The 21,203-nt window shown below is 39.9% G+C and overlaps 2 protein-coding genes across 2 annotated transcripts; both read right to left on the minus strand.

Moving 5' to 3' along the window:
- Positions 1-545: 545 nt before the first annotated feature.
- LOC133725558 (pectinesterase 3-like) lies at positions 546-3,797 on the minus strand. The gene is made up of 2 exons (XM_062152847.1): positions 2,581-3,797; positions 546-1,474 (listed from the first exon to the last, which is right to left on the minus strand). Exons 1-2 carry the CDS (start codon positions 3,653-3,655, stop codon positions 792-794), a joined length of 1,758 nt encoding a protein of 585 aa, XP_062008831.1. The 5' UTR covers positions 3,656-3,797; the 3' UTR covers positions 546-791.
- Positions 3,798-8,313: 4,516 nt separating this feature from the next.
- LOC133725559 (pectinesterase) lies at positions 8,314-13,491 on the minus strand. The gene is made up of 3 exons (XM_062152848.1): positions 12,839-13,491; positions 12,009-12,447; positions 8,314-9,160 (listed from the first exon to the last, which is right to left on the minus strand). Exons 1-3 carry the CDS (start codon positions 13,445-13,447, stop codon positions 8,469-8,471), a joined length of 1,740 nt encoding a protein of 579 aa, XP_062008832.1. The 5' UTR covers positions 13,448-13,491; the 3' UTR covers positions 8,314-8,468.
- Positions 13,492-21,203: the final 7,712 nt, after the last annotated feature.

Consider the following 21,203-nt stretch of genomic DNA (forward strand, 5'->3'; position numbering starts at 1 on the left):
ATTCATCCCATCTGCTGTAGGCCTTCTATGATCTTTATGGTAAGACACTTGAAAGAAACCGAATTTATTTTGCTTTCGAAGGCGGGCATGATCTTGGTGTGTATTCTTTGACAGATGGGAGCATCCAACGTTACACGTTTCCATTCCTGAAGGATCACTGTTCTCATGAATGGTCTCTGCCTATCTGGTTTACACCAAATCTGAAGTAGCTCACATCAAAGAAGCATAGTTCGTCTTCTTCATTTTTAACAGGTTGTAACTAAGTTATAGCATGATTATTCATAATTTCTACTTCGTCATTTTACCTCATGAACTTAACCCTAAATCATTAGCACATATATACTTTCATCATGGATCGTACTATATTCACCAATTTTCATCGCTTTGTGCAAAACCATCATCCCACATTCCCACATATTACATATTATTTCTTTATGCTATTATATATCCTTTCCTGCCACATTTTTTATTTATGCTTTTAACCTCTATTTCTGCACAACATACATTATCTTGTATGAAGTAGGAAAGAGAACAAGAATCAGGAATTTGCTCAATACTTAATCGGAACTTTTGCATGTATTTTCAGTGTCATGAAAAGAATGACTAACTTTCCAAAACAGATTGGAAAGTGTAAACGAGAACAGAGCATTCACGAACACAATCCTGTCAAACTGTTAAAAACTAAAAGCTGTATGTTGAAAAACAGGGTATATATTTAAAGTTTAAATCATTCTAAAGGAGTTCAATTTCTGGACATTGAGTGCACATTGCCGATTTCTTAGATCACAGCCTCACAGGGATGTCTCAAAATTCACATTAGTCTGCGGCAACCATTCATTACCTTGGATGAAGGACTCAACTGTGAACTTGGCTGCTTCAGTATCTGTGAGAGAGGGCCTGTAACCAGCCCATGTAACCCTTTTATCCACACTCGATCCTGGTCCACTATTTTGGTATTCTGCGTAAAATATGGTGTTAGGTGGATCAACATTGGAAATCCATTCTGTCCACCCCGATGGGTTCAAGAACGAACCAATACTGGATTGTAAGAAAACCGTGGTGGAAAAGTTCTTCCAAGGTCTACCAAGAAATGTTAGAGCTGTCATGTTGCTTTCGAGTGGAGAGATTGTGCACTTCTGGATTGAAATGCCAGTGTTTTGATTGGGGTCCTTCTTTCCCTGAGCAGTGATTGTGTTGAACTGGTTTGGCATTGGTTGCCTCGGCTTGATGTTACAGTTCTGGAACACCACAGCTGCATTGCCAAAGATGAAGTCAATGGTGCCAGTGATGTCACAATCACGATAGAATTGTCGATTTGAGTGAGCATAGAGAGTGTCCTGGAATGCATCAAATGAGCATCTGCAGAACACAGATTGGTCGGAACCAGATCGGAATGCCACCGCTTGGTGCTTTGCAGCTCCAGCAGTGTTAATGAACCCTATATCTTTCGCAATGAACCCTCTTCCTGCAACAGCTGGTAATCCAAAATGTTCATTGTAAGAATTCATACATACAAAGTTCATATCAAAGCTTGAATGCTAAAAGTTCTCAACAGTTTCAACTCACATGGTTTCTCAATATGAATGATAGAAATTCCAACACATTGTCCTAATTAATTGACATTTACTTTAAGGGTCTCCCTAAATTGTAAATATGCAAATAAACCAAGTGGGAATGTCTTCTTTGATGACTATGGTGCAAGCCAACAAGTATCACACTGCATACAGAACCTGAAGCAGTGCAACTTGCTTTGGTTTATGACTCCCTCACCAATATCACTGTGCCTAGTTTTGAACTACTTTAACAGTTCCCGGCTCCAGAGTATCATCACTCGGGAGCACTAGAACACCCCCATAGAATGAGTTATGTGCTACACAACTTCAGTGCAGACATGTACATGTTTTATCACTATCATTTGGACAAAGTCAGAAGAAAAACCACATGGTTACGCAGGCCAAACTTGCATTTCTGGTCAAGCCTATATGCTAACTTGCATCAGTCATATTATAAATGGAACAAAAGGGACCACCACATGAACATCAAAGCAATATATAATCCACTCAAACCAGACAAGCACATGGTGGGGGCATCCGCCGTCCACACATCTCAGTATCTCTCACCCAGATTTCCGATCCATTTTATTAGTATTGAAAGCAACTTTGATATTTTTTCCATAAAGAAGAACAACAAGACCAACAACACAAGAGGTAGATAGAGAATTTTTTTAGGTGAGAGTAGCACATCATGTTAACATGGTGACGCCTAAACCATGTGCCTGGTTCCCAATTTAACACTACCACTATCAACAAACGCAGAAAGGCTGTTCTGGTTCAGCTCTGGTTTCCTAATTGACCCCAATCACATTGGGATCTCCCTCAGTTCTAAAGATGAACGCTTTTTCTCTGTTGGCCAATAAAGATGAATAATTTGAAAACTTTGGAAGACAGTTTAGCTAGCTAAGTGATAGTGACACATTATGAACAAATTAATCAAACAAAAACTCAAACTCAAGCAATGGCAAACTAAACTGGGAAAGAAACTAATGAGTAAAAAAGATTGAATTTTGAACAAGAAATGTACCAAAAGTGGCTGTGTTGAAAGTTGCAGTCCCATCCACATAGTTCAAATTCCCAGAAACAATGGTCTTGGTCTTGCCATCTCCATACATCATCACATTCCATTTGCTCTTGTCCATATTCACATTTTCTTCGTACGTCCCTTGCTTCACATATATCACAAACCTGCTCAAGTTCTTCGTGGGCACAGCATTCACAGCCTCCTGAATGGTCTTAAAATCCCCAGTCCCATCCTTCGCCACAATCACGTGCGCGGTCAGGTTCTGCTGCTGCAGCAGCCTCCTGTCTCCCGGGCTGACCCAGCCCGGGAACTCGGGTACGGAGGATGTTTCTCCTCCGTACCCGAGCAATCTCCGGTGAACCGGAATGTTCAAATTGGACAATAACCCCAGAATTTTCGCCACAATGGCCAGGCTGTTGCTGGCGTATTCTGTGGAGTTCTGCATAGCATCCCTGAAAACCTGAACATAAGTCGAATTGATGTCTTCAAGAGAGTCCAGGCAGGTCTCTTGGTCAGTCATGGTGGCGCTGATCCACGTCTTCAGGTCATTGATCTTCGCCTCGGACAACAGCTTCTCGCCGGAACTGACATCCATTGCAGAGAGCGAATCGTTAAGCTTATCCACAGCATCATCGAAGACGGTCTCGCAGACCTTAATAGCGCTTTCGAGTTTGGTATCATTTCCGATCTTACTCTTTATTGCTGTAGGCAAGTCTTTGAGCTTCGAGGCCTCGTTAATGGCGACATGCAGGGACAGCTTGAACAGCGCTTCCGGGTCGGTGGTGTTGGAGTTTTTGAGAGAAGAGATGCTGGAGAAGCACGAGTTGGGGTACTGGGTGACGCCGCAGACGGCTTTTAAGGAAGCGGAGGGAGTCAACTGGGTGGCGGGTTCCGTGTTCGGCGACGGAGAAGAGGAGCTGTTGCGGTTGTGGATGACGGTGCCGGTGACGGCGCCGATGATGACGGCCAAGAGGACAATGACGGAGACGGTGACGATGAGCAAGCGCTTGCGGGTTTTGAGACGGAAGGCTTGCTCTTCGAGCTCGTCGACTTTGCCGTAGCCCTTAAAGGAACTCATTTTGCTTTTGGTTTGTTTTGGTTTCTGGGTTTAGTTTTGGGTTGTGTGAGGGTTTAGTAGCGGTGAGAGAGAGAGAAGTAAGATTTTTGGGTTGCTTTTTATAAAGAGTGGTGTGGTGAGGAGGAGGAGGCCCGGGAAGCCGTCGCTTCATTTCTATGATGCTTCTAAATTAAGAATGTTAATAAAGGTGATTGATTATAGTTTTACTTCATGATCGTGATCCTTTGTTTCTTAAAATAAACCATATGATGTGATGCAATTACTGGTGAAAAGACATTGTTACTGAGCATAATAATTAATCCCAGCACCTTTTTTGAGTGGGAAAATGTACTCTTTTCTTTGGCAATGGATGTTTGTTTATTTATTTGATGCTAAACTAGGCTGCAATTAGACAGGTGGGAATGTCATTGCTTCTCATTTCCTAATAACATGGGCTGACCATCCTGATTACAAAGTTAATTCTTACATTTGTTTTATGATTTTACCAATCCATCCGGTGTTTGAAAAATTACAAAACTCAAAACTCTTAATCAAACTTTAACTTTAACTTTAACTTTATCTACCTAGTCAAAAAAAACTTTAAAGTTAATCTAATTAAAGAGGTAATTTTTTAACTCGTATAAAGTCTTGCCATATATAATTTCACCTCCAAAGCATTTTTTCAAATAAAATTTAAGCCGTAAAATTAATCATTATTACAAACTTTTAGATGCTCATTAATCAAAATAATCTTCAGCATATGACTCAAGTGGAAAGATATCCCACCTAATTGGGTTTTTCAAGGAGGATCCTCCTATTGATCTTCGTATCACATTTGGTTCCAAAGCATAGAAGATTTTCCCTAAATATATACCATAATTTGTTGATCTTTTCTCATCTCATTGTCACATTTGAGTTACATGTAGCATTTCTTGATTGGTTTACCATATTAACTAGATTTTAAGCCTATAATCACGGTTCATCTCAAAAGATTATCGTCCAATTTTTAAGGATTGATTATTTGCTTAAGGGCAGATGGATCCAGCTGTATAATACCACAATGTTTATAGAGATCCAAGTTTGCAAAACCATTTATCCAATTTTAGTAGGAAGAAGCTGTGTCCTGATTAGCAGAATGGAAGGAGAGAGTGAGGTACTCGGACACGCTAAGTAAACCACAGAAAAAATAATGAAACAAACAGAAAACAGAAAAGGGTCGGCATCAAGTCCCATTCCCATTTATATCTGTCAACTCCCCACCACATGAAACATTCTGCGGACCAATCATATATATAAATAAAGACCAAGTTGTTCTGCTCACGTCCAAGACTCCAATCAAAACGAGTGGAACCCTAATTTTCCATTGTATTTTGCTTCCATTCTCACGTAGGACAACCATCCATAAAAAGAAAAAAGGGTTAAAAATGGGGGGTTTTCAGAACAGGTAGTATCTGTATGTGCAGGACTATTTCAACGAGCTAGGTGATGAAGTTCTGTGCTGCGTTCTTGAATTTCATAATTGGTATTGGGAAGCCGGTGTGCCACTAAATATGGGTTTTCTCTATTCTATTCATCGACGATGATCATTTTCCAGCTAGTTCATGAACATGTCAAAGATTAGAGTGAGCATCCTTTGCTCGACATTTTTAAGCAACAATGTGGATACATATCTTCCCTTAGATTGCCAAATGGAACTGTTACGATAACAAAATAAGATTATCTACTCGGTCTTCTTTTCTTTGCATGTATATATTGTAGTTTATTAAGGTTTAAGGTTGAGCGCTCTTAGGTTTAAGGTTGAACATGTGTGTTTAGGGTTGAGGAATAGTAGTATCTTTCTCATCCTTTCAATCATTTCTACCCACGTTTTTTCTCTTCTTCAGTTCTTCTCAGTGAGCAATATGTACGCATTTTTGCAATAAAGATCGTGTATCTTCAAGATCACTCTTTAATGATCGTTTCTACTACAGTCAACCAAACTGAAAATGCATATTGTTTGACTAATCAATAGATTAATGGAAGAAAGAAATGCTTTTTGTTATCAGTTTAGTACGGCTAGTTATTTAATAAAGTTCATGTGGACATATTAAGGATCTTGACATCGGGTTAATTTTTTGTATAAACGATTTTTAAGGATATTTTTAAAGTTATCGAATTTTATCGTGAGTCAATACTATAAAATGATATGAAAGAAGTTTGTTAAGAAGTTGAAAACAATTTAGACTAAAAAGAAAAGAAAGTAAAAACATAAAGTTAGTTGCATTCCTCATTTTGGGCTTGCATTTCTTCGAATAACATAAACTTTTACATCAGGAAGCAATAATACAATGAACACGAACGGTTCCGGTTCGACAGATTCGGTTCGTTCTTGTAAATTGCAGTTTTGGATGCCTTAACGATCATCAATTTGGCTGAAAATTTGTAGAGATGATCTATACATTAGAACCTAAAAACTGAACGGTTAAGATGTAAATGTGTGATAAAAAAAACTGGATAAAAACAGGAAATCCGTACCTTTTGCTTAGGTACGGATATCCGCACCTGAGCAAGATTATATATATATATATACACACACACACACAGAGTCCGTCTCAGGAACGGATTTCCATATTTGACCCACTTTTCGATCACATTTTCACATTTTAACCGTTCTGTTTTTAGGTCATAATGTATAGATCACTTCTGCAAATTTTCAGTCAATTTGATGATCGTTAAGGCATCCAAAACTGTAATTTACCATTATAAACACGAACGGTTCCGGTTCTACAGATTCGGTCCGTTCGTGTAAATTGTAGTTTTGGATGCCTTAACGATCATCAATTTGGCTGAAAATTTGCAGAAGTGATCTATACATTAGAACCTAAAAACTGAACGGATAAGATATGAATATGTGATTGAAAAGTAATGAAAAAATGGAAATCCGTTCCTTAGCAAAGGAACGGACCTCCGTCAGCAAGTTTATATATATATATAAACAATCAAACATGGTATAAATTCACAAACACATATGAACACTAATCAAATTATTTGATTTTTTTTAGCAAAGAGCGGCATCTTACTAATATACGGCAATACCATGTGCTGATGTGAATGAAGCTCATTATATGAAGCCGGCAATTGCGCCAATAGGGGCCCCAAATTCTCTTGGATTTTAAGTCTTTTTCTTTGCAAGAAATGAAAAGAAACCTAATTAAATGCGTCTTCATAATTTTGATCATTTTCTAATGTACGAGAAAAAGGATAATACATAACGGCCAAAAAGCGAAGTACAAGAAGATGGCTGAAAGCTAAGACACTAAGAAAGAAAGACTTAGTTTGCAGATAGGAAGCAGCAGCATACATAGAACAGTAAGTACTATATATATAATACACTATACATTTGACCAAAGAAGCATCGAACTCATACACTATTATAATCATAATAGCTGTACTTAATATTTGATTATAAGCATACTTTGAACCTTTTTTCTGGTAACCAGGATTAAGATTCTGGGCACGACAACATAAAAGAGATTGAGATTCTATTTTGAGTAAAAAGTGATCCTATTTTAACCGATTTTTATCCAATTTTGCAACTTTTTTTGTGGTCGGTAATTGTTGATATTGGTTAGTAAAAGAATAACAACTTTTACAAAAAAACTTTGAAGTCGGATGTTGGAAAAAAGATGATCACTTAGATTGGTGGGTATGTTATATGAACAAATTAATATGAAATGACACTCTTGTGGCACTGTTTTATTTCACACAATATGAGCCGTTCTACAAATAAGGTCTTGAATTTTCATGTACATTCGATAATTATTCATAAAAATTTTAAAGAATGAGATTAAACTCAAGAGGTTGAAAGCGATTATTTTATTTTACTATCATAGTGTTCATCTTGATAATTAGATATTTGACACACTATATGTCGAATAACGTAAATTAAAGAGTTGTAAATGGCCTGTTGGTAGTGAAATTGACATTGGGCCATTGCCATCTATTGCTCCACGAGTAGATGGATGGCAATGAGTCAGAGCAGACCTTCCACCAAACGAGCCTTGATCAGATGTACAACTTGAATTTGCCAACTTTGTTCTCTTCAACTGAAAGGAAAGACCAACCAGACTACTTTGACTCCAAAGCTACACAGAATGTAAAGATGCTTCACCCCACAAAAAGCCAATAGGAAAATAGAATCCTCCAACATCTGTAGGTAGTAAAGCTAAGCAGACTGTAAGACAGGAGGATGGAATCAACGCACTGTAACAGAAGTCCAGCCCATAATAAAGCACGATGTTATGTCACTGCATATAGCCCACTGGTTTATTTGGACTCCAAGTTGATAGTTTCATTCTTTCCGCCTCTTGAGTCTAACATCAGCTTCATCACTTCATGTCAAGAAAAAGTTCATGGCCTTTGATAGTAGATATGTTTGTGCCTTCGGGAATGTATACGAAGGATGTGACAATTTGGATTTCTTTAAGAAGGCAGAAGAGCCAACAATTATATATAAAGCTTATTATGTGATTATCTCCTTTTTCTTTAGCAAACCATATCAAAAGGGAGGTAGTTGAGACTTCTTCCAATATAGTTGAGGCCAGGAATACAATTAAATCAAACACTACTCCATCATACTTTTGATTAGTGAAAGCCTTTAATTTGGGCACTTTAAGCACTCTTTAAACAAGCTTATTCCCTTGGCAAAAAGAAAAACAAGCTGCTCTTATTCGTTAACGTAACCAACAGAGAGCAGTATCTTCATTGATACTGCAATCAAGGCTGGAACAACACACTCACCCCACCACACCAGAGCTACAATAACGAATTACAAGAATTACTACTCATCTACATTCTACAGACCAAGAGTAAATGGAAAACCAGTAGCACTCAACCAACTTCCACCAGCAATAAAATTCCCTGGTGTGTAAGCCTGAGCCTCAGTGGCACTTGTTATCACCTTGTACCCCTTCCATGTCACCCTGTTCGTAGTTGCAGCACCAGCTCCAGTGTTAGCATACTCGGCATAGAACAATGTGTCTAGGGCAAAAGTCCCACTCCACTCGTACCACCCTGCAGGGTCTATGATATCACTAATGGCTGATTGCATAATCACAGTCCTCGAGTACTCCTTCCATGGCCTCCCAAGATACGTTTTGAAGCTACCCTTCTCGGCTTCCAAGTCAGAAGTGGCACCAATCCTTGATTTTTGGATCACAATGCCGGTGTTCTGGTTGGGATCAGTTCTCCCTTGGGCTGTAAGCATGTTCTTTTGGCCCGAATTGGGCTTTCGGGCATGGATATCGCAGTTTTGTAACACGACTGCAGCATTGCCGAAGATGAAATCGACAGTACCCGCCACAAAGCAGCCCTCGAAGAACTGACGGTTCGAGTGGACGTAGAGGGAGTCTTGGTACGCAATAATATCGCAGCGGTAGAAGGCCGAGAGATCGGAACCAACACGAAGAGCAACTGCTTGGTGTTTTGAGGGACCGGCTGAGTTCTGGAAGGTGACTTCTTTTGCTAAGAATCCCGCACCAACCGCCGCTGCAGCCATACATATTAATACGTTAGAGCTTGAGAAGTATATATACATCGTATAAAAACGTTGTAAAACAATCTAGTGTATAGTATATCACATGTTCTACATGTGTATGAAAAAAATTGCGTTGTTAAAAAAAAAAAAAAAAAAAAAAAAAGGGTAGTTATTGCATAAGAAATAGATTCAGTGGTAGTTATTGAAGAGAGAAAATAGTGGGAGAAAAAAGTGGGGGTTGTGGAATCATTTTTTAAAAAAATTTCTTAATAAAAATCTATTTTATAATTGTCCTATTTATCCTTGTAATTTAATTTATTCTCAAAATTTTTTAATCTTTGAGGGTTAAATCTATCAAAATTTTCAGTTTTGACTAATAAAGCCTATTATCTTAATAATAGTATAGATATGTTCTCGAACCCTATAAAATATATCAGACAGTACACTCTGGTTTCAAAGTCGATATAGATAATGTATGTGACATTTTGAAGAGATGATCGAACCCATGTGTCCCATTTAATTTTGGGGCTAGGTATATATGGTGTGGGGTTTATTGTCTACCTAATAATGTGAGCCAGTGTAGTTAATGGGTTGCTTGACCTGAACTGAATCTATCAAATATGGGTTAGACATGAGTGCAAATGCAACTTCTAGAAGTTTTGCACCCAAAGGTCCACCTGCACCAAGGCAAATACTCAGCATTTTTTGCACCCAAATGCCCCATTTTGCCCCTCATTTTGCCAATGGTCTACCTGGACCTTGGTCCATAGTAGAATTTTTGGAGGAAGATGGCTAATAATTGTTCTGCTTAAATGAAGACAACAGTCATAAAAATAATCCATTATGACTCAGCTATAAACAGGTTTGATAGGACCAAACTCCATGAAAGAATCTAGTCAACAGACCCGAAAGCAGAAAAGTCTAATAGTATAAAGACAAAGGAGATAAAAGATATAATAAATCCACACACATGCACATTATTCAGATAATATGATTCTCGACCTTTCAATTATATGAATTCAAAATTGCGATGCATATTTATCAATTCAAAATTGTGATACATCAATCATCAAAAAATTGTGATACATCTAAACCCTACATTCCTAAGCGTGAATGTGGGAAACCTAGCTCGATCATGCTTTAACAATATGGTTGCGTCTCGGTCACTATATATACAGAACCGACATTTCAAAATTGGAATAAATATCATTAATCATTTGTTTCCAAGCACCAGATGCACAAGGAAGACTGGAAGGTCACTTGAAGACAATAGAAAGGCGGTGACACAAGGTGTAACATGCCTTGTGCTGCCTGCCATTGCAAACCGGATAGAGACAGATTCTGATCTGACTCCAACATAATCTTTCAAACAAAAATAAAGCACCGAGTGTCCGTGATTACTAGGATCTCAATTAGGGTTACAAACGTCCCATGATTGAGGCAAAACAACAAACGGGAGGAAAGTAGCACAAGGAACACGACCAATGAAACGACAGTGGAAGAGGAAGCATCCTACTGGGACATGTCAAAGCAGCAGCTTATCCGTAAAAGTTTTGGCCACAAAATAAAAGAGTCCAGTCGGTGGGTACAAACTAAAGTCGTTATAAAGCATGAAAATTTAAAAAATAAAAAGGACCAGAGGGTACGTGGAGCTGTAAACCACCACCAACACTCATGCAGCCTATAGATAATTAGATATAGACGCAAGGAGACAACTTCACATTTAAATAATGACATATATCTGGATTTTGGACCCCGCTAATTAATCTAATTAAGAAGTATAGGACAACATAACAATGACATATATATAACTGGAAGTCGATCTGAATATACAGCTAGCTAAAGAAAAGCTCTTTAGTTCCAGAGATCTCCGCAGTGAAAACGAATCGTACAGTAACAGTAATAAGCAGAAGAATACAGAAATTTAAGCAACGGATGATGATGACTGGTCACCAATAAACTAGCAATTTTTAAGATATGAATATCAGAAAGAAAAGTTGTATAAAAGAAGTAAAGAACGATAGGTTTTTATAAAAGCCAAGGCCATGTGCTGGTTTTTGGTATATTGAAATCAAAGCCATGGACGAAAGTTCAACTTAAAGATATATGTAATTTTCTGGCAGCCTGGGATTGATACTTTGGAGGTCTGCTCTGTCTAGTCAACTTGATGGACCAAGGTTCGTATGTATTTTAACAAATCGAAGTACACAGTGGTCCAGAAACAGAGACAGATGAATTGGGCGACACGACAAAAACATGGTCTAGCAAACGTTACCTAATTTTCATGAGAAAACTGCACTTCTCAAGGAACATGTTGATGCAAGACCAAAATTCAAAAGAAAAATACAAAAACCTTGATTTAAATTCACTATAATACAAAAAATTTTAATGCAGTGAACAGACTAACAGAGAAAGCCGGGAAATGCAGATAACGGATACAAACTTAGAAATAAACAAAATTATGAGATTATGTCAGATCGAAACGAAATTTTTAAGAATTCGACTAAAATGCATATAAGATCAAAACCCTATCAAAGTTCTAATGAATTAATTTCGACGGTGTGCCAGATTTGTGAGATGCAAAAAATTGCAGTATTACTTATGACAGATTTATGGAGGCCTATCCAATACACTGTCACCCCAACTTGGCGCACCCTACCCTAACTAAAGGCATGGCCGCATGGGGATATGAATACATGGAACCCACACAACAGGAACCATCGATGATTATCCAAATATATCTTGAAGAAGTTTAAAACATCAAAAGTAAACACAAGTGGTAAATAAAAGTCAGCTAAATATATTGTAAAGTTTTTTTTGTTTTGACAAAGAAAAATATTGTAAAGTTATTGGACTTACCCACTGTGGCAGAATTGAAGGTCGTGTCCCCATCGACCACATTTCTACTGGCGGTAATAATTGTGGTTTTCCTTCCATCGCCCAAGAACATTATGTTCGTCTTGGCCTTTGGTACATCCACATTCTCTCTATACACACCGGCCTTGATTCTGATCACGTATCTGGTGCTACTCTTCGATGGTGCAGCCGCGACGGCTTCCGAAACCGTCTTGTAATTTCCGCTTCCGTCTGCTGCCACGATCACATTCGGTGTGACAGTAGAGGATTGCAAGAGATGTCTATCTGCGGCAGACAGCCACTCCGGCCATCCGTTTGAATGTTCCTCCTTTAGCTTTCGGTTAGTCGTCGAGGACATGGCTTTCATCTCGTTTGCAATGTCGTTATCAGTCATGTTTTTAATCATGGCCAGTGCATTGCTACACAACTTTTCTACATATTTCTGAACATAAAAGGACAGTAAATTAATGTAAATAAAATTATAAAAGTCGGTCCAAAATATAGAAACAAATATATTAACAGTGTAGAAACAAACAAACTAATGTATGACATAATTAAAACTACTGAAGGAAATGAATTAAGTCTTTTGTAGTTTGAATTAATCTCGATCACTTGCCCTATATATAATTCTTTCTACTATTCTACCATGTTCAACACCAACCATGCTGATTTCAGACCACCATTGAGTTCAGTGAACCACTAATCAAACGGCTCTTAGTCATTTGATATGAATGTCGAACAACATTAACCATAAATGTAACATGGGAAAAAGTGAACACTAGCTTGACTAAAAATGTAACCGTAAATATTGAGATTTCAGGCAGTAATGTTACCTGACCCTTCTCCAACGATTTCCGAACTATTTTATCAGCTTCGGCGTGAGAAAACCCGTCGAGACAAGTCTCCTGGTTGGTAATGGCGGAGCTTATCAACGTCTTGAGATCGTCGGCGTGAGCAGTCAGAGTCCTGTTGTTGCTCGGGTACTGAAACAGATCCTTTACCGCCTCGTGGAGCTCATCGAGCGTCTCGTCAATCATCTCCAGGCAGTCGTGCAAGGCAGCCCTCTCGCGCTTCGTGAGGCTCTTCACGAGCTTCTTGATCAGCTTCTCGATGGTGAAGAAGTTGTGCTCCACCGCCGTGATGGTGATGTTCAGCGACAGCTCGATCACGTCTTTGAGGCTGGTGACGTTTGTGGTGGCGGCTGACGTGGCGAGGGTGGACAAGCAGAGCTCGGGGTAGAGGGTGGAGCTGCACGAGGATTTGACAATGGCGTGAGCGGCGGAGAGGGACTCGTTGTCGGAGTTGGAGTTTTTGTTTTTAACTCCGGTGACTATGCCGATAACTGCGGCGACTAGTAGAACCGTGGCTATGAGAGCCAAGAAGAGTTTCTTGTGCTTTTTGGATCGGGACACTTTGGCCAGAAACTCTTTGATTGTGGCCATTTTTGGGTGTGTGGGAGCGAGTTGGAAATGGAGGATTGGTTGGTTTGTATTTAAAGACTGGAGTGAAGAGTGTAGCTCTTGGCTCCGTTCATGGAATGTGCCCCTTAGTCATTGTCGGTCTGTCAACTATTTTCTTTTTTCATTTTCTTAGTTCCTATTGTTTATTTTTGAATTTTGCAATTGCATGAAGTGAAATAATATTGCCTATTTGAATAATTTGGCCATGTGGGGTTGTGTCTTCACGTATTGTTCGACTACTTCATAAGTTCAAATTTTTTACTACACTACCACTAGTATTGTCCTGCACGCATGTACTGCCAGAATTAAGAATTTGTTTAGCAAATTATATAGGTGATGATATATCATATGTTTAGGTCGCTGAAATCAACTCAATAAATTTTTGAAGTTTACAGTTTTAATTAATGAAAATGTACAATGTAACCTAACGAAGATAAGGACTTTTACTCATGTGTGTGCAATCTCATCTTATTGTTGCTGTTCTTTGCTCGACCATTGTGCGCTTGATTTGAAACTTAAATAAATAAACATTGTCTAACTTGGTGTACTTAAACAATATACAGTTGTAACTTTTAGTTCGTACAAATTGTCTCGATTTGACTAATTTTAATAATTTGTTGTCAAATCCTTTCAAAAAAAAAAATTTGTTGTTGTTCAAGTAAATCCAGAATATGTGTCTGGCCCAAACTCTAGGTTACTTGATCTAGTTGTAATAGGGTTTAGAATTAGAGATATTCTTGGAGATATCCGATTAATTGTACGATTATCTTTCCTTGTACAACTCTGATTCTATGTCTTGTAATCCTCTATATAAAGAGGTCCATATTATCAATGAAAGGATGACTCAATTCTTTCCCAATTTCAGTTTTCCTACAACACGTTATCAGCACGAAGCCCTAACCCTGAAACCCTAAATCGTAGCCTTCAAAACCCTAGCAACTACCGCCCGCAGCGGCCCCGCAGCAGCTACCGCACCTGCTACCCTCGCAGCCCTACGCTCGCTCGCTGCCCCCGCAGCTCCTACGCGCCCCTGCGCTCGCTGCTCCCCGCGAGCGCACCCTGCATCTGCTGCACCGGCAACCGCACGCTCGCTCGCTGCCCTCTTGAACGTTATCCTTCCCCTCGCGACCAAGCGGCCCCCGCGACCACGCTGCAATCCTACAAGTCTGCTTGCTTGCACTAGGACTGAAGCTCGTCTCCAATCCTACGACAAGGACCAAATACGTTCTGCAATCCTAAGAGGTATGTTTTACTATAAGTTCCCGTTTTTGAGTTTTTCCTCTTTTTCTCTTCTTTTCTCGGAGACTTGCAACCTCCCTTCTTCTACCCCCCTTTCTTTTTCATAGGGGAGACAAAATTAAGCCGAACTGTGGGGGTTCGTGCTCACTCCAAGCTTGGAGCTTGTAGAGTCCTCCAAACTTAGAGTTTGTTGGGATAAAACGATCGACCGCAAACATCATTGTTTCAATCTAATCCAACCCCTCTTGGAATCGAATTTCTTGGAAGCGACTACGCTCGGAAATTCCTAATTTCTTGGAAGTGACTACGCTCAGAAATTTTATTTGTTTTCGTGGTAGCCTTTTTTGCTCCGAAACTAACCCTAATTTCTTGTTCTCTTTCAGGATGAGTAACCTGAACAAATTGGACTTTGCTCCATTGGGAACAACTGGCTCTGAATATCATAGGTGGGTTCGTGATGTCCGCCAGCATCTCAAGGCCGATGGAATCCTGGATACGATTCTCGAGCCTAGTCAGGACGTGTTAACTGTTGAGTAAGCTCAAGCTTTGGAAGCAAATAGAGCAGCCTTAGAGGCAAATAAGGCGAAAGCCATCATCCTAATGACTCGTCATATGGATGATTCGCTCCAGTACGAGTGTATGAATGAAGAAGACCCTAGAAGGTTGTGGGTCTCACTCGAAGAAAGATTTGGCAACGTCCGTGACTCCTTGCTTCTTGACCTAGAAGTGAGATGACATAGCCTCCGCTTCTGTGATTTCAAGTCAGTTCTTGACTACAACTCGGAAGCACTTCGCATTAAATCCTTAATGGAATTCTGTGGTAAAAAGATCACAGATGCGATGTTGATTGAGAAAACTCTCTCTACTTTCCCCGTCTCTGCATTAATGGTTGCTAAGAACTATCGAATCGATGTTACTGCAGGACGGATCTCAAGGTTTCATGAGCTCATTGGAGCCATGAATGTCGCTGAAAAGCATGACAACATCCTTGTGAAGAACTATAATTCGAGATCCGTGGAAACAGAGCATATTCCGGAGTCCAATTATAGTCGTGCCCCTAAGAGAGGGCGCCAAGAGCGAAACCCTAACCTTAGGGATACTTCTGGACGTTCTAGACCATATAATCACTCTACTTGGGAAGGTAACCGCCAAAATAGGCGAACACGGAACCAAAGAGGTCAACGTGGAAAGAGAGAGGAAGGCAACGCCTCTAGCCATGTTGGTGGCGACACCAACGCTAAGAGCCATCTAAATGACGCTTTCAAAGCGCCTCAATCAATAGAGTCTGAGCAAAGAGATGTATGTTCTCGATGTGGAGTATCCGGTCATTGGGCACACATTTGTAGAGCTCGTGAAGAAATTGTCACCGCCTACAAAGCATATTGTGAAGCAAGAGAAGCTCACTATGTGGAACAAGAAGATCAAGAAGATGATCTAGAGTAAAGGGTTGAAGACTACAAATCTGGTTGGATCAATAGATCGTCAATTCTGTTTAAGTCTTTATTTTTCCAAGAGATGTAATAGGCAATTGCCATATATTTTTGTAGTAAATGCCAATGGTTTAGTCTTTCTTCAAAGTAGGCTCACCCAAAGTAAGTGTGATGTCTAGGAAGGTTCTGAGATTAGTGGTACTTAAGCGAGCCTTGCTCCACCGACATCTCTCTACTCACCTGGTCACATTTATTTTGGAATTACCGAAAGAAGTTAGACGACTACCATTGTTTTGCATTAGCTAGCATTTTGGATTAGATTTTCTTTGGTCAAAGAGACAATGATGTAACTCCGTTGGCTTATGAATAAAATTTTGAGTTCTTTTCATTATGACTCCATTTTGATTCTGAGCATATGACTTTGTGACTACGATGGCTAGGCCATCAGTAATAATTCAAGGACATGGAATAGCCCAAGTTCCCCTTGCCAAATGGCACCTTGATTACTGTCACAGAAACTCTCTACGCTCCTAGGGCAAATCGCACCTTTGAATAGCCAACGGATTCCATGCGAAAACGCAAGTAGAGAACGGAAATGCGTTCCTTTGCAATACCTCTAACGATTGCGAACAAAGGCACATCTTAGAGAAGTTTATGTGTCTCTCTAGTGGACTCTATGTCACTATTCGAGCTATTAAATCCAACAAAGTTATGAGAGAAGATCTCTTGGATTTAGACACATATTGGCTTTGTCACGACAGGATAGGTCATCCTAGTCCTGATATGATGATCCGTCTACTAAAGACTTCACATGGACATCCTTTCTCTCGAGCGAAACGAAGCATGAATCAAAAGTTGATTCTTGGACTAAGTGTGACCGCTGCTGCTGTCTCCGGAGCCGCCGCCGTCCACCACCAGCCTACGGCTAGCATAGTCCTTATCCATGACGCCTTGGATAGCGTACATCATGGTGATGACGCCCCAGGTGATGTTGCAATCACCAACTTTGCTTCAAATAGCGTTTCAGACGCTTAGCCCTAACCAAAATCCTCATTGGTTAATTCTAAGGCCTCTCGCTCGTTTTACAAAGCCCGTTCCTTAGGGAAATTAGGACTGAGACCGTCCTATGCAAAGGATATGAAAATACTCATTTTGTTCTTACATAGAACCCATGGGGATTCTATAGACTGATTCAACAAACTCGCGGACATTTAAATATCTTATGATGTTGGTTGACACGCAAACACGCTGGTCACGTGTTGTGCCATTGTCCACTTGTAAATGTTGATTATGCTCCACTCCTAGAACATATCATATAACAACGGGCTCACTCTCCGAATCATCCTATTTAGTCAATTGGATTTGACTATGCTAGAGAGTTTACATCGAAGACTTTCGATGGTTATTGCAATGTGACTGATGTTGGACATCATATTCCCATGTACACACCCAAATGGTCTCACGGAAACGACTACGATGGTATTCTGGACATTGGTAATGCGCACCAATCTCCTTATATCCGTTTGGGGTGACGCAATATCGAATGCAGCTATGCTAATTCGTCTACGACCCACCGTCACTCAATCTACCTTTGCGTTACAGCTAGTGACTGGGTACAAGTATCGTACTTACGCATCTTTGAGTGTGCCATTTATGTGCCAATTGCGCCGCCACAGCGCTCTATGATGGATCCTTACAGACGAATGGGCAACTACGTTGGATTTGAGACTCCAACAATCGTCCGCCACTTAATGCCCTTGCAAGGCGATCTCCTTTCCGCTAGATTTGCAGATGTCACTTTGATGAGATAGTCTTCCCGTCGTTAGGGGGAGATAAGAACACATATGTTCAGCAGGAACGACAGGAATTGTCGTGGCCTGTCCCCACTATGTCTCATCTCGATCCCTACTAAAGTGACGAGATCACACATCTGCTGCAAATATGCCTGCAAGGAAGTACGTTCCTACAAGAGGACGTAGCGTCACCCTACACGGAGGTAGGCATGGCGCCAACGCCAAAGAGAGTGGCACTCTGGCGTTACAGGCCATGGCCCCAGCTAGGATGCGTGGGAGGCCCGTGGGTTCGAAGGATGTTTTGGCACAACATAATTCTTGGATCATCGACACTTAAAATTCATCTCATGAAAATCTTCTGGGTTATGGTTATTGTTGGGGGACGCCTCAACGTCAGAACCTATTCCTGAGAATATAGAGCTATTTGAAAATTACACTAGTGTACATGAGACGTGGGATAGAAACTCTATCATAATTGATGATGTAGTTGCGCATGAGTTTGTTGAGTCAGATGATATCAAACCACGCTCCGTTGATGAATGAATGCCAACATAGAGAAATTTGGCCTAAATGGAAAGATGCGATCCAGGTTAAGTTGGATTCTCTAATGAAGATGAAGGTTTTTGAGCCAGTGATGCCAACACCTCCTAACATAAAACCTATTAACTAATGGGTCTTCGTTAGAAAGCGTGATGAGAAAAAGATATGGCAATCTCGCCTTATGGCGCAAGGCTTCTCACAAAACACCCTGGAATCGACTACGATGAGACATATTCTCTCGTAATGGATGTCACTGCACTCCACTACCCTGTCAGTTTGGTAGTTTCCAAATAACTGATCATGCAGCTTACGAATGTGGTCACTACGTATCTTTTTGGGGATTTAGATACGGAATATACATGAAAGTTCATGGTGAACTTCATTTACCCAAGTCAAGTGGCTCTAGACCACGGAGCGCGTTTACAATAAGATTGAAACGCTCAATAAAGTGACTACTTGATTGGGAAGGGATATACCCGCGCGTTTTCATAACAAGTTTCAGATTCTATCGCGGTTCATGTTGGACATGATCTCCATTGGAAGCTCTTAAAGAGTTAAGGGAAACCGCCGAACACTTGAAATCCGAGTTTGAGATGAAGGATTTTGGGAGAAGACGATTATGTCTCGGTTTGGAACTTGAGCATCATGTTGATAGATGCTTAGGCATTTTGACAAGGTCAAGCCTTCAAGTACCCCCATGATCGTCCATAGTCTTGATCTTAAAAAAGATTTTCTTCGTTCAAAGGATGATGACGAAGATGTGTTAGAGGCAAGAGTGCCTTACTTGAGTACAATAGGCGCATTATTGTACTTAACTCAATGCACAAGACCGGACATCTCATTTGCAGTGAACTTGTTAGCTAAGGTATAGCTCTGCGCCAACGCGACGCCATTGGATTGGTGTAAAAGATATATTTCGATACTAGAGATGTACGACTGATATGGGCTTGTTTTATCCCTATAAAGAGATGATGGATTCGGACCCATCACACACCAGGAACGCCGCCAACACTGGTCTGCGTCCTCTATCCCCATCCCAAAACGACATGTGTTTTGGAAGATTTTGCTGATATTGGGTATTTCTCTGACCCACACAAAGGTCATTCCCAAACTGGTTAAGTGTTCACCATGGGTAAAGACCGTGATATCTTGAAGGTCAACAGAATAGACCCTAGTCGCTATATCTTCGAACAATGCAGAGATTATTGCTCTTCACGAAGTGGTTCATGAATGTATATGGATTGGATCCTTAATTACGCATGTTCGAACAATTGTGGTTTGAAGTCTACCACAGATGAGCTTACGAGCATATAGGATAATGCTACTTGAAGCAAGGCTACATCGAAAGCGACAACACCAAGGATAATAAGCAACAACAGACTCTCCTCAAGATCAAAGTGAACTAGGTTCAATTTGAGGACAGTGTGGCAGGCTTGCTCACTAAGTCATTGCCTAAATTCCACTTTTTCGAGAAACATGTTGGTAGCATCGTTTTGCGGAAGTTATCCGAACCCCCATGACCGTAGTCATCAGGGGGAGATGCAGACATCAGGGGGAGGTGTCTACATGTATGGTCTCAAAACGTGAAGGGTGTGTTGTGCTCTTTTTCCCCTTCGACCGCGGTTATTTTTGTCCCACTGAGTTTTTGTTACTCGGCAAGGTTTTTAATGAGGCAACGAGAGGAGCACCACGTTTGGGCGACACAAGGGGGAGTGTTCAAGTAAATCCAGAATATGTGTCTGGCCCAAACTCTAGGTTACTTGATCTAGTTGTAATAGGGTTTAGAATTAGAGATATTCTTGGAGATATCCGATTAATTGTACGATTATCTTTCCTTGTACAACTCTGATTCTATGTCTTGTAATCCTCTATATAAAGAGGTCCCTATTATCAATAAAAGGACGACTCAATTCTCTCCCAATTTCAGTTTTCCTACAACAGTTGTCAAATTATTAATTTTTTGATATAAGCTATTTTCTTACTAATTCATTTATTAAGTAATTTCTTAAATAATTAATTTAAGATCGGTATAAAGCAAAAATTAATCGCACAAAAACCTAAACATACATCTAAGCTCTTAACAAATACATGTATATTAAAATTTATACATGTAAGATCTTGTACTTGCCTATGGACATGGTATTTGTTAGCAAAGGTAGTGATTAAAATGAAAAAAAAAAAATGTGATCAATATTCACTTGCCTTAGGTAGTTAGGTGCACCGTGCACGTTATATGCTTTCATCTATCATCTAGTCACTTCGAGCGTGCCCAATGCAGGTTGAAACTTGCAAGTTACATCCGGCCATCTGGGGTAGAATCTTTTCAGTCTTAACTTTTCCTTGATTTGTTGCAATGTTTTTGTCTTTTTATCAGTAATAAGCCTTATCCCTCTTTCATAACTGTCATTATTATTAATGTTCATCCTAGTGTGAATCAGTTGATGAGAGCATTGCTGAGTTAAGTAATTTAAAACAAGACTTAGAGCTGGGAGAGAAGAAACAGGAGTCATCGCAATATTACATTACTGAGTTAAGTAATGACAACTTGATGAGATCGATTATCTTTGTAAAAGACCGACCGAATTCCTTTTTATATCAGAGCATCCAAATTTGTATTATTTTATTTGCAAGTATTTGTAAGTTTAATGATAATGACTAATGAGCATCAATTTTTTTGACCGAGCTAGTCCTGTAGTATTCCAAAAGCTTTCAACCAATGACTAATCCATAGTCGAG

The sequence above is a fragment of the Rosa rugosa genome, chromosome 1 (genome assembly GCF_958449725.1).
Source record: "Rosa rugosa chromosome 1, drRosRugo1.1, whole genome shotgun sequence".
Taxonomy (NCBI): domain Eukaryota; kingdom Viridiplantae; phylum Streptophyta; class Magnoliopsida; order Rosales; family Rosaceae; genus Rosa; species Rosa rugosa.

Bases quoted from the DNA above. Each gene is read 5' to 3' on its own strand.
- LOC133725558 (XM_062152847.1), bottom strand. From the start codon at position 3,655: ATGAGTTCCTTTAAGGGCTACGGCAAAGTCGACGAGCTCGAAGAGCAA. The intron at 1,475-2,580 runs GTACATTTCTTG...TTGGATTACCAG, and splicing joins TTTCAACACAGCCACTTTTG to CTGTTGCAGGAAGAGGGTTC.
- LOC133725559 (XM_062152848.1), bottom strand. From the start codon at position 13,447: ATGGCCACAATCAAAGAGTTTCTGGCCAAAGTGTCCCGATCCAAAAAG. The intron at 12,448-12,838 runs GTAACATTACTG...TTTTATGTTCAG, and splicing joins AATCGTTGGAGAAGGGTCAG to AAATATGTAGAAAAGTTGTG. The intron at 9,161-12,008 runs GTAAGTCCAATA...GTATGGCTGCAG, and splicing joins CTTCAATTCTGCCACAGTGG to CGGCGGTTGGTGCGGGATTC.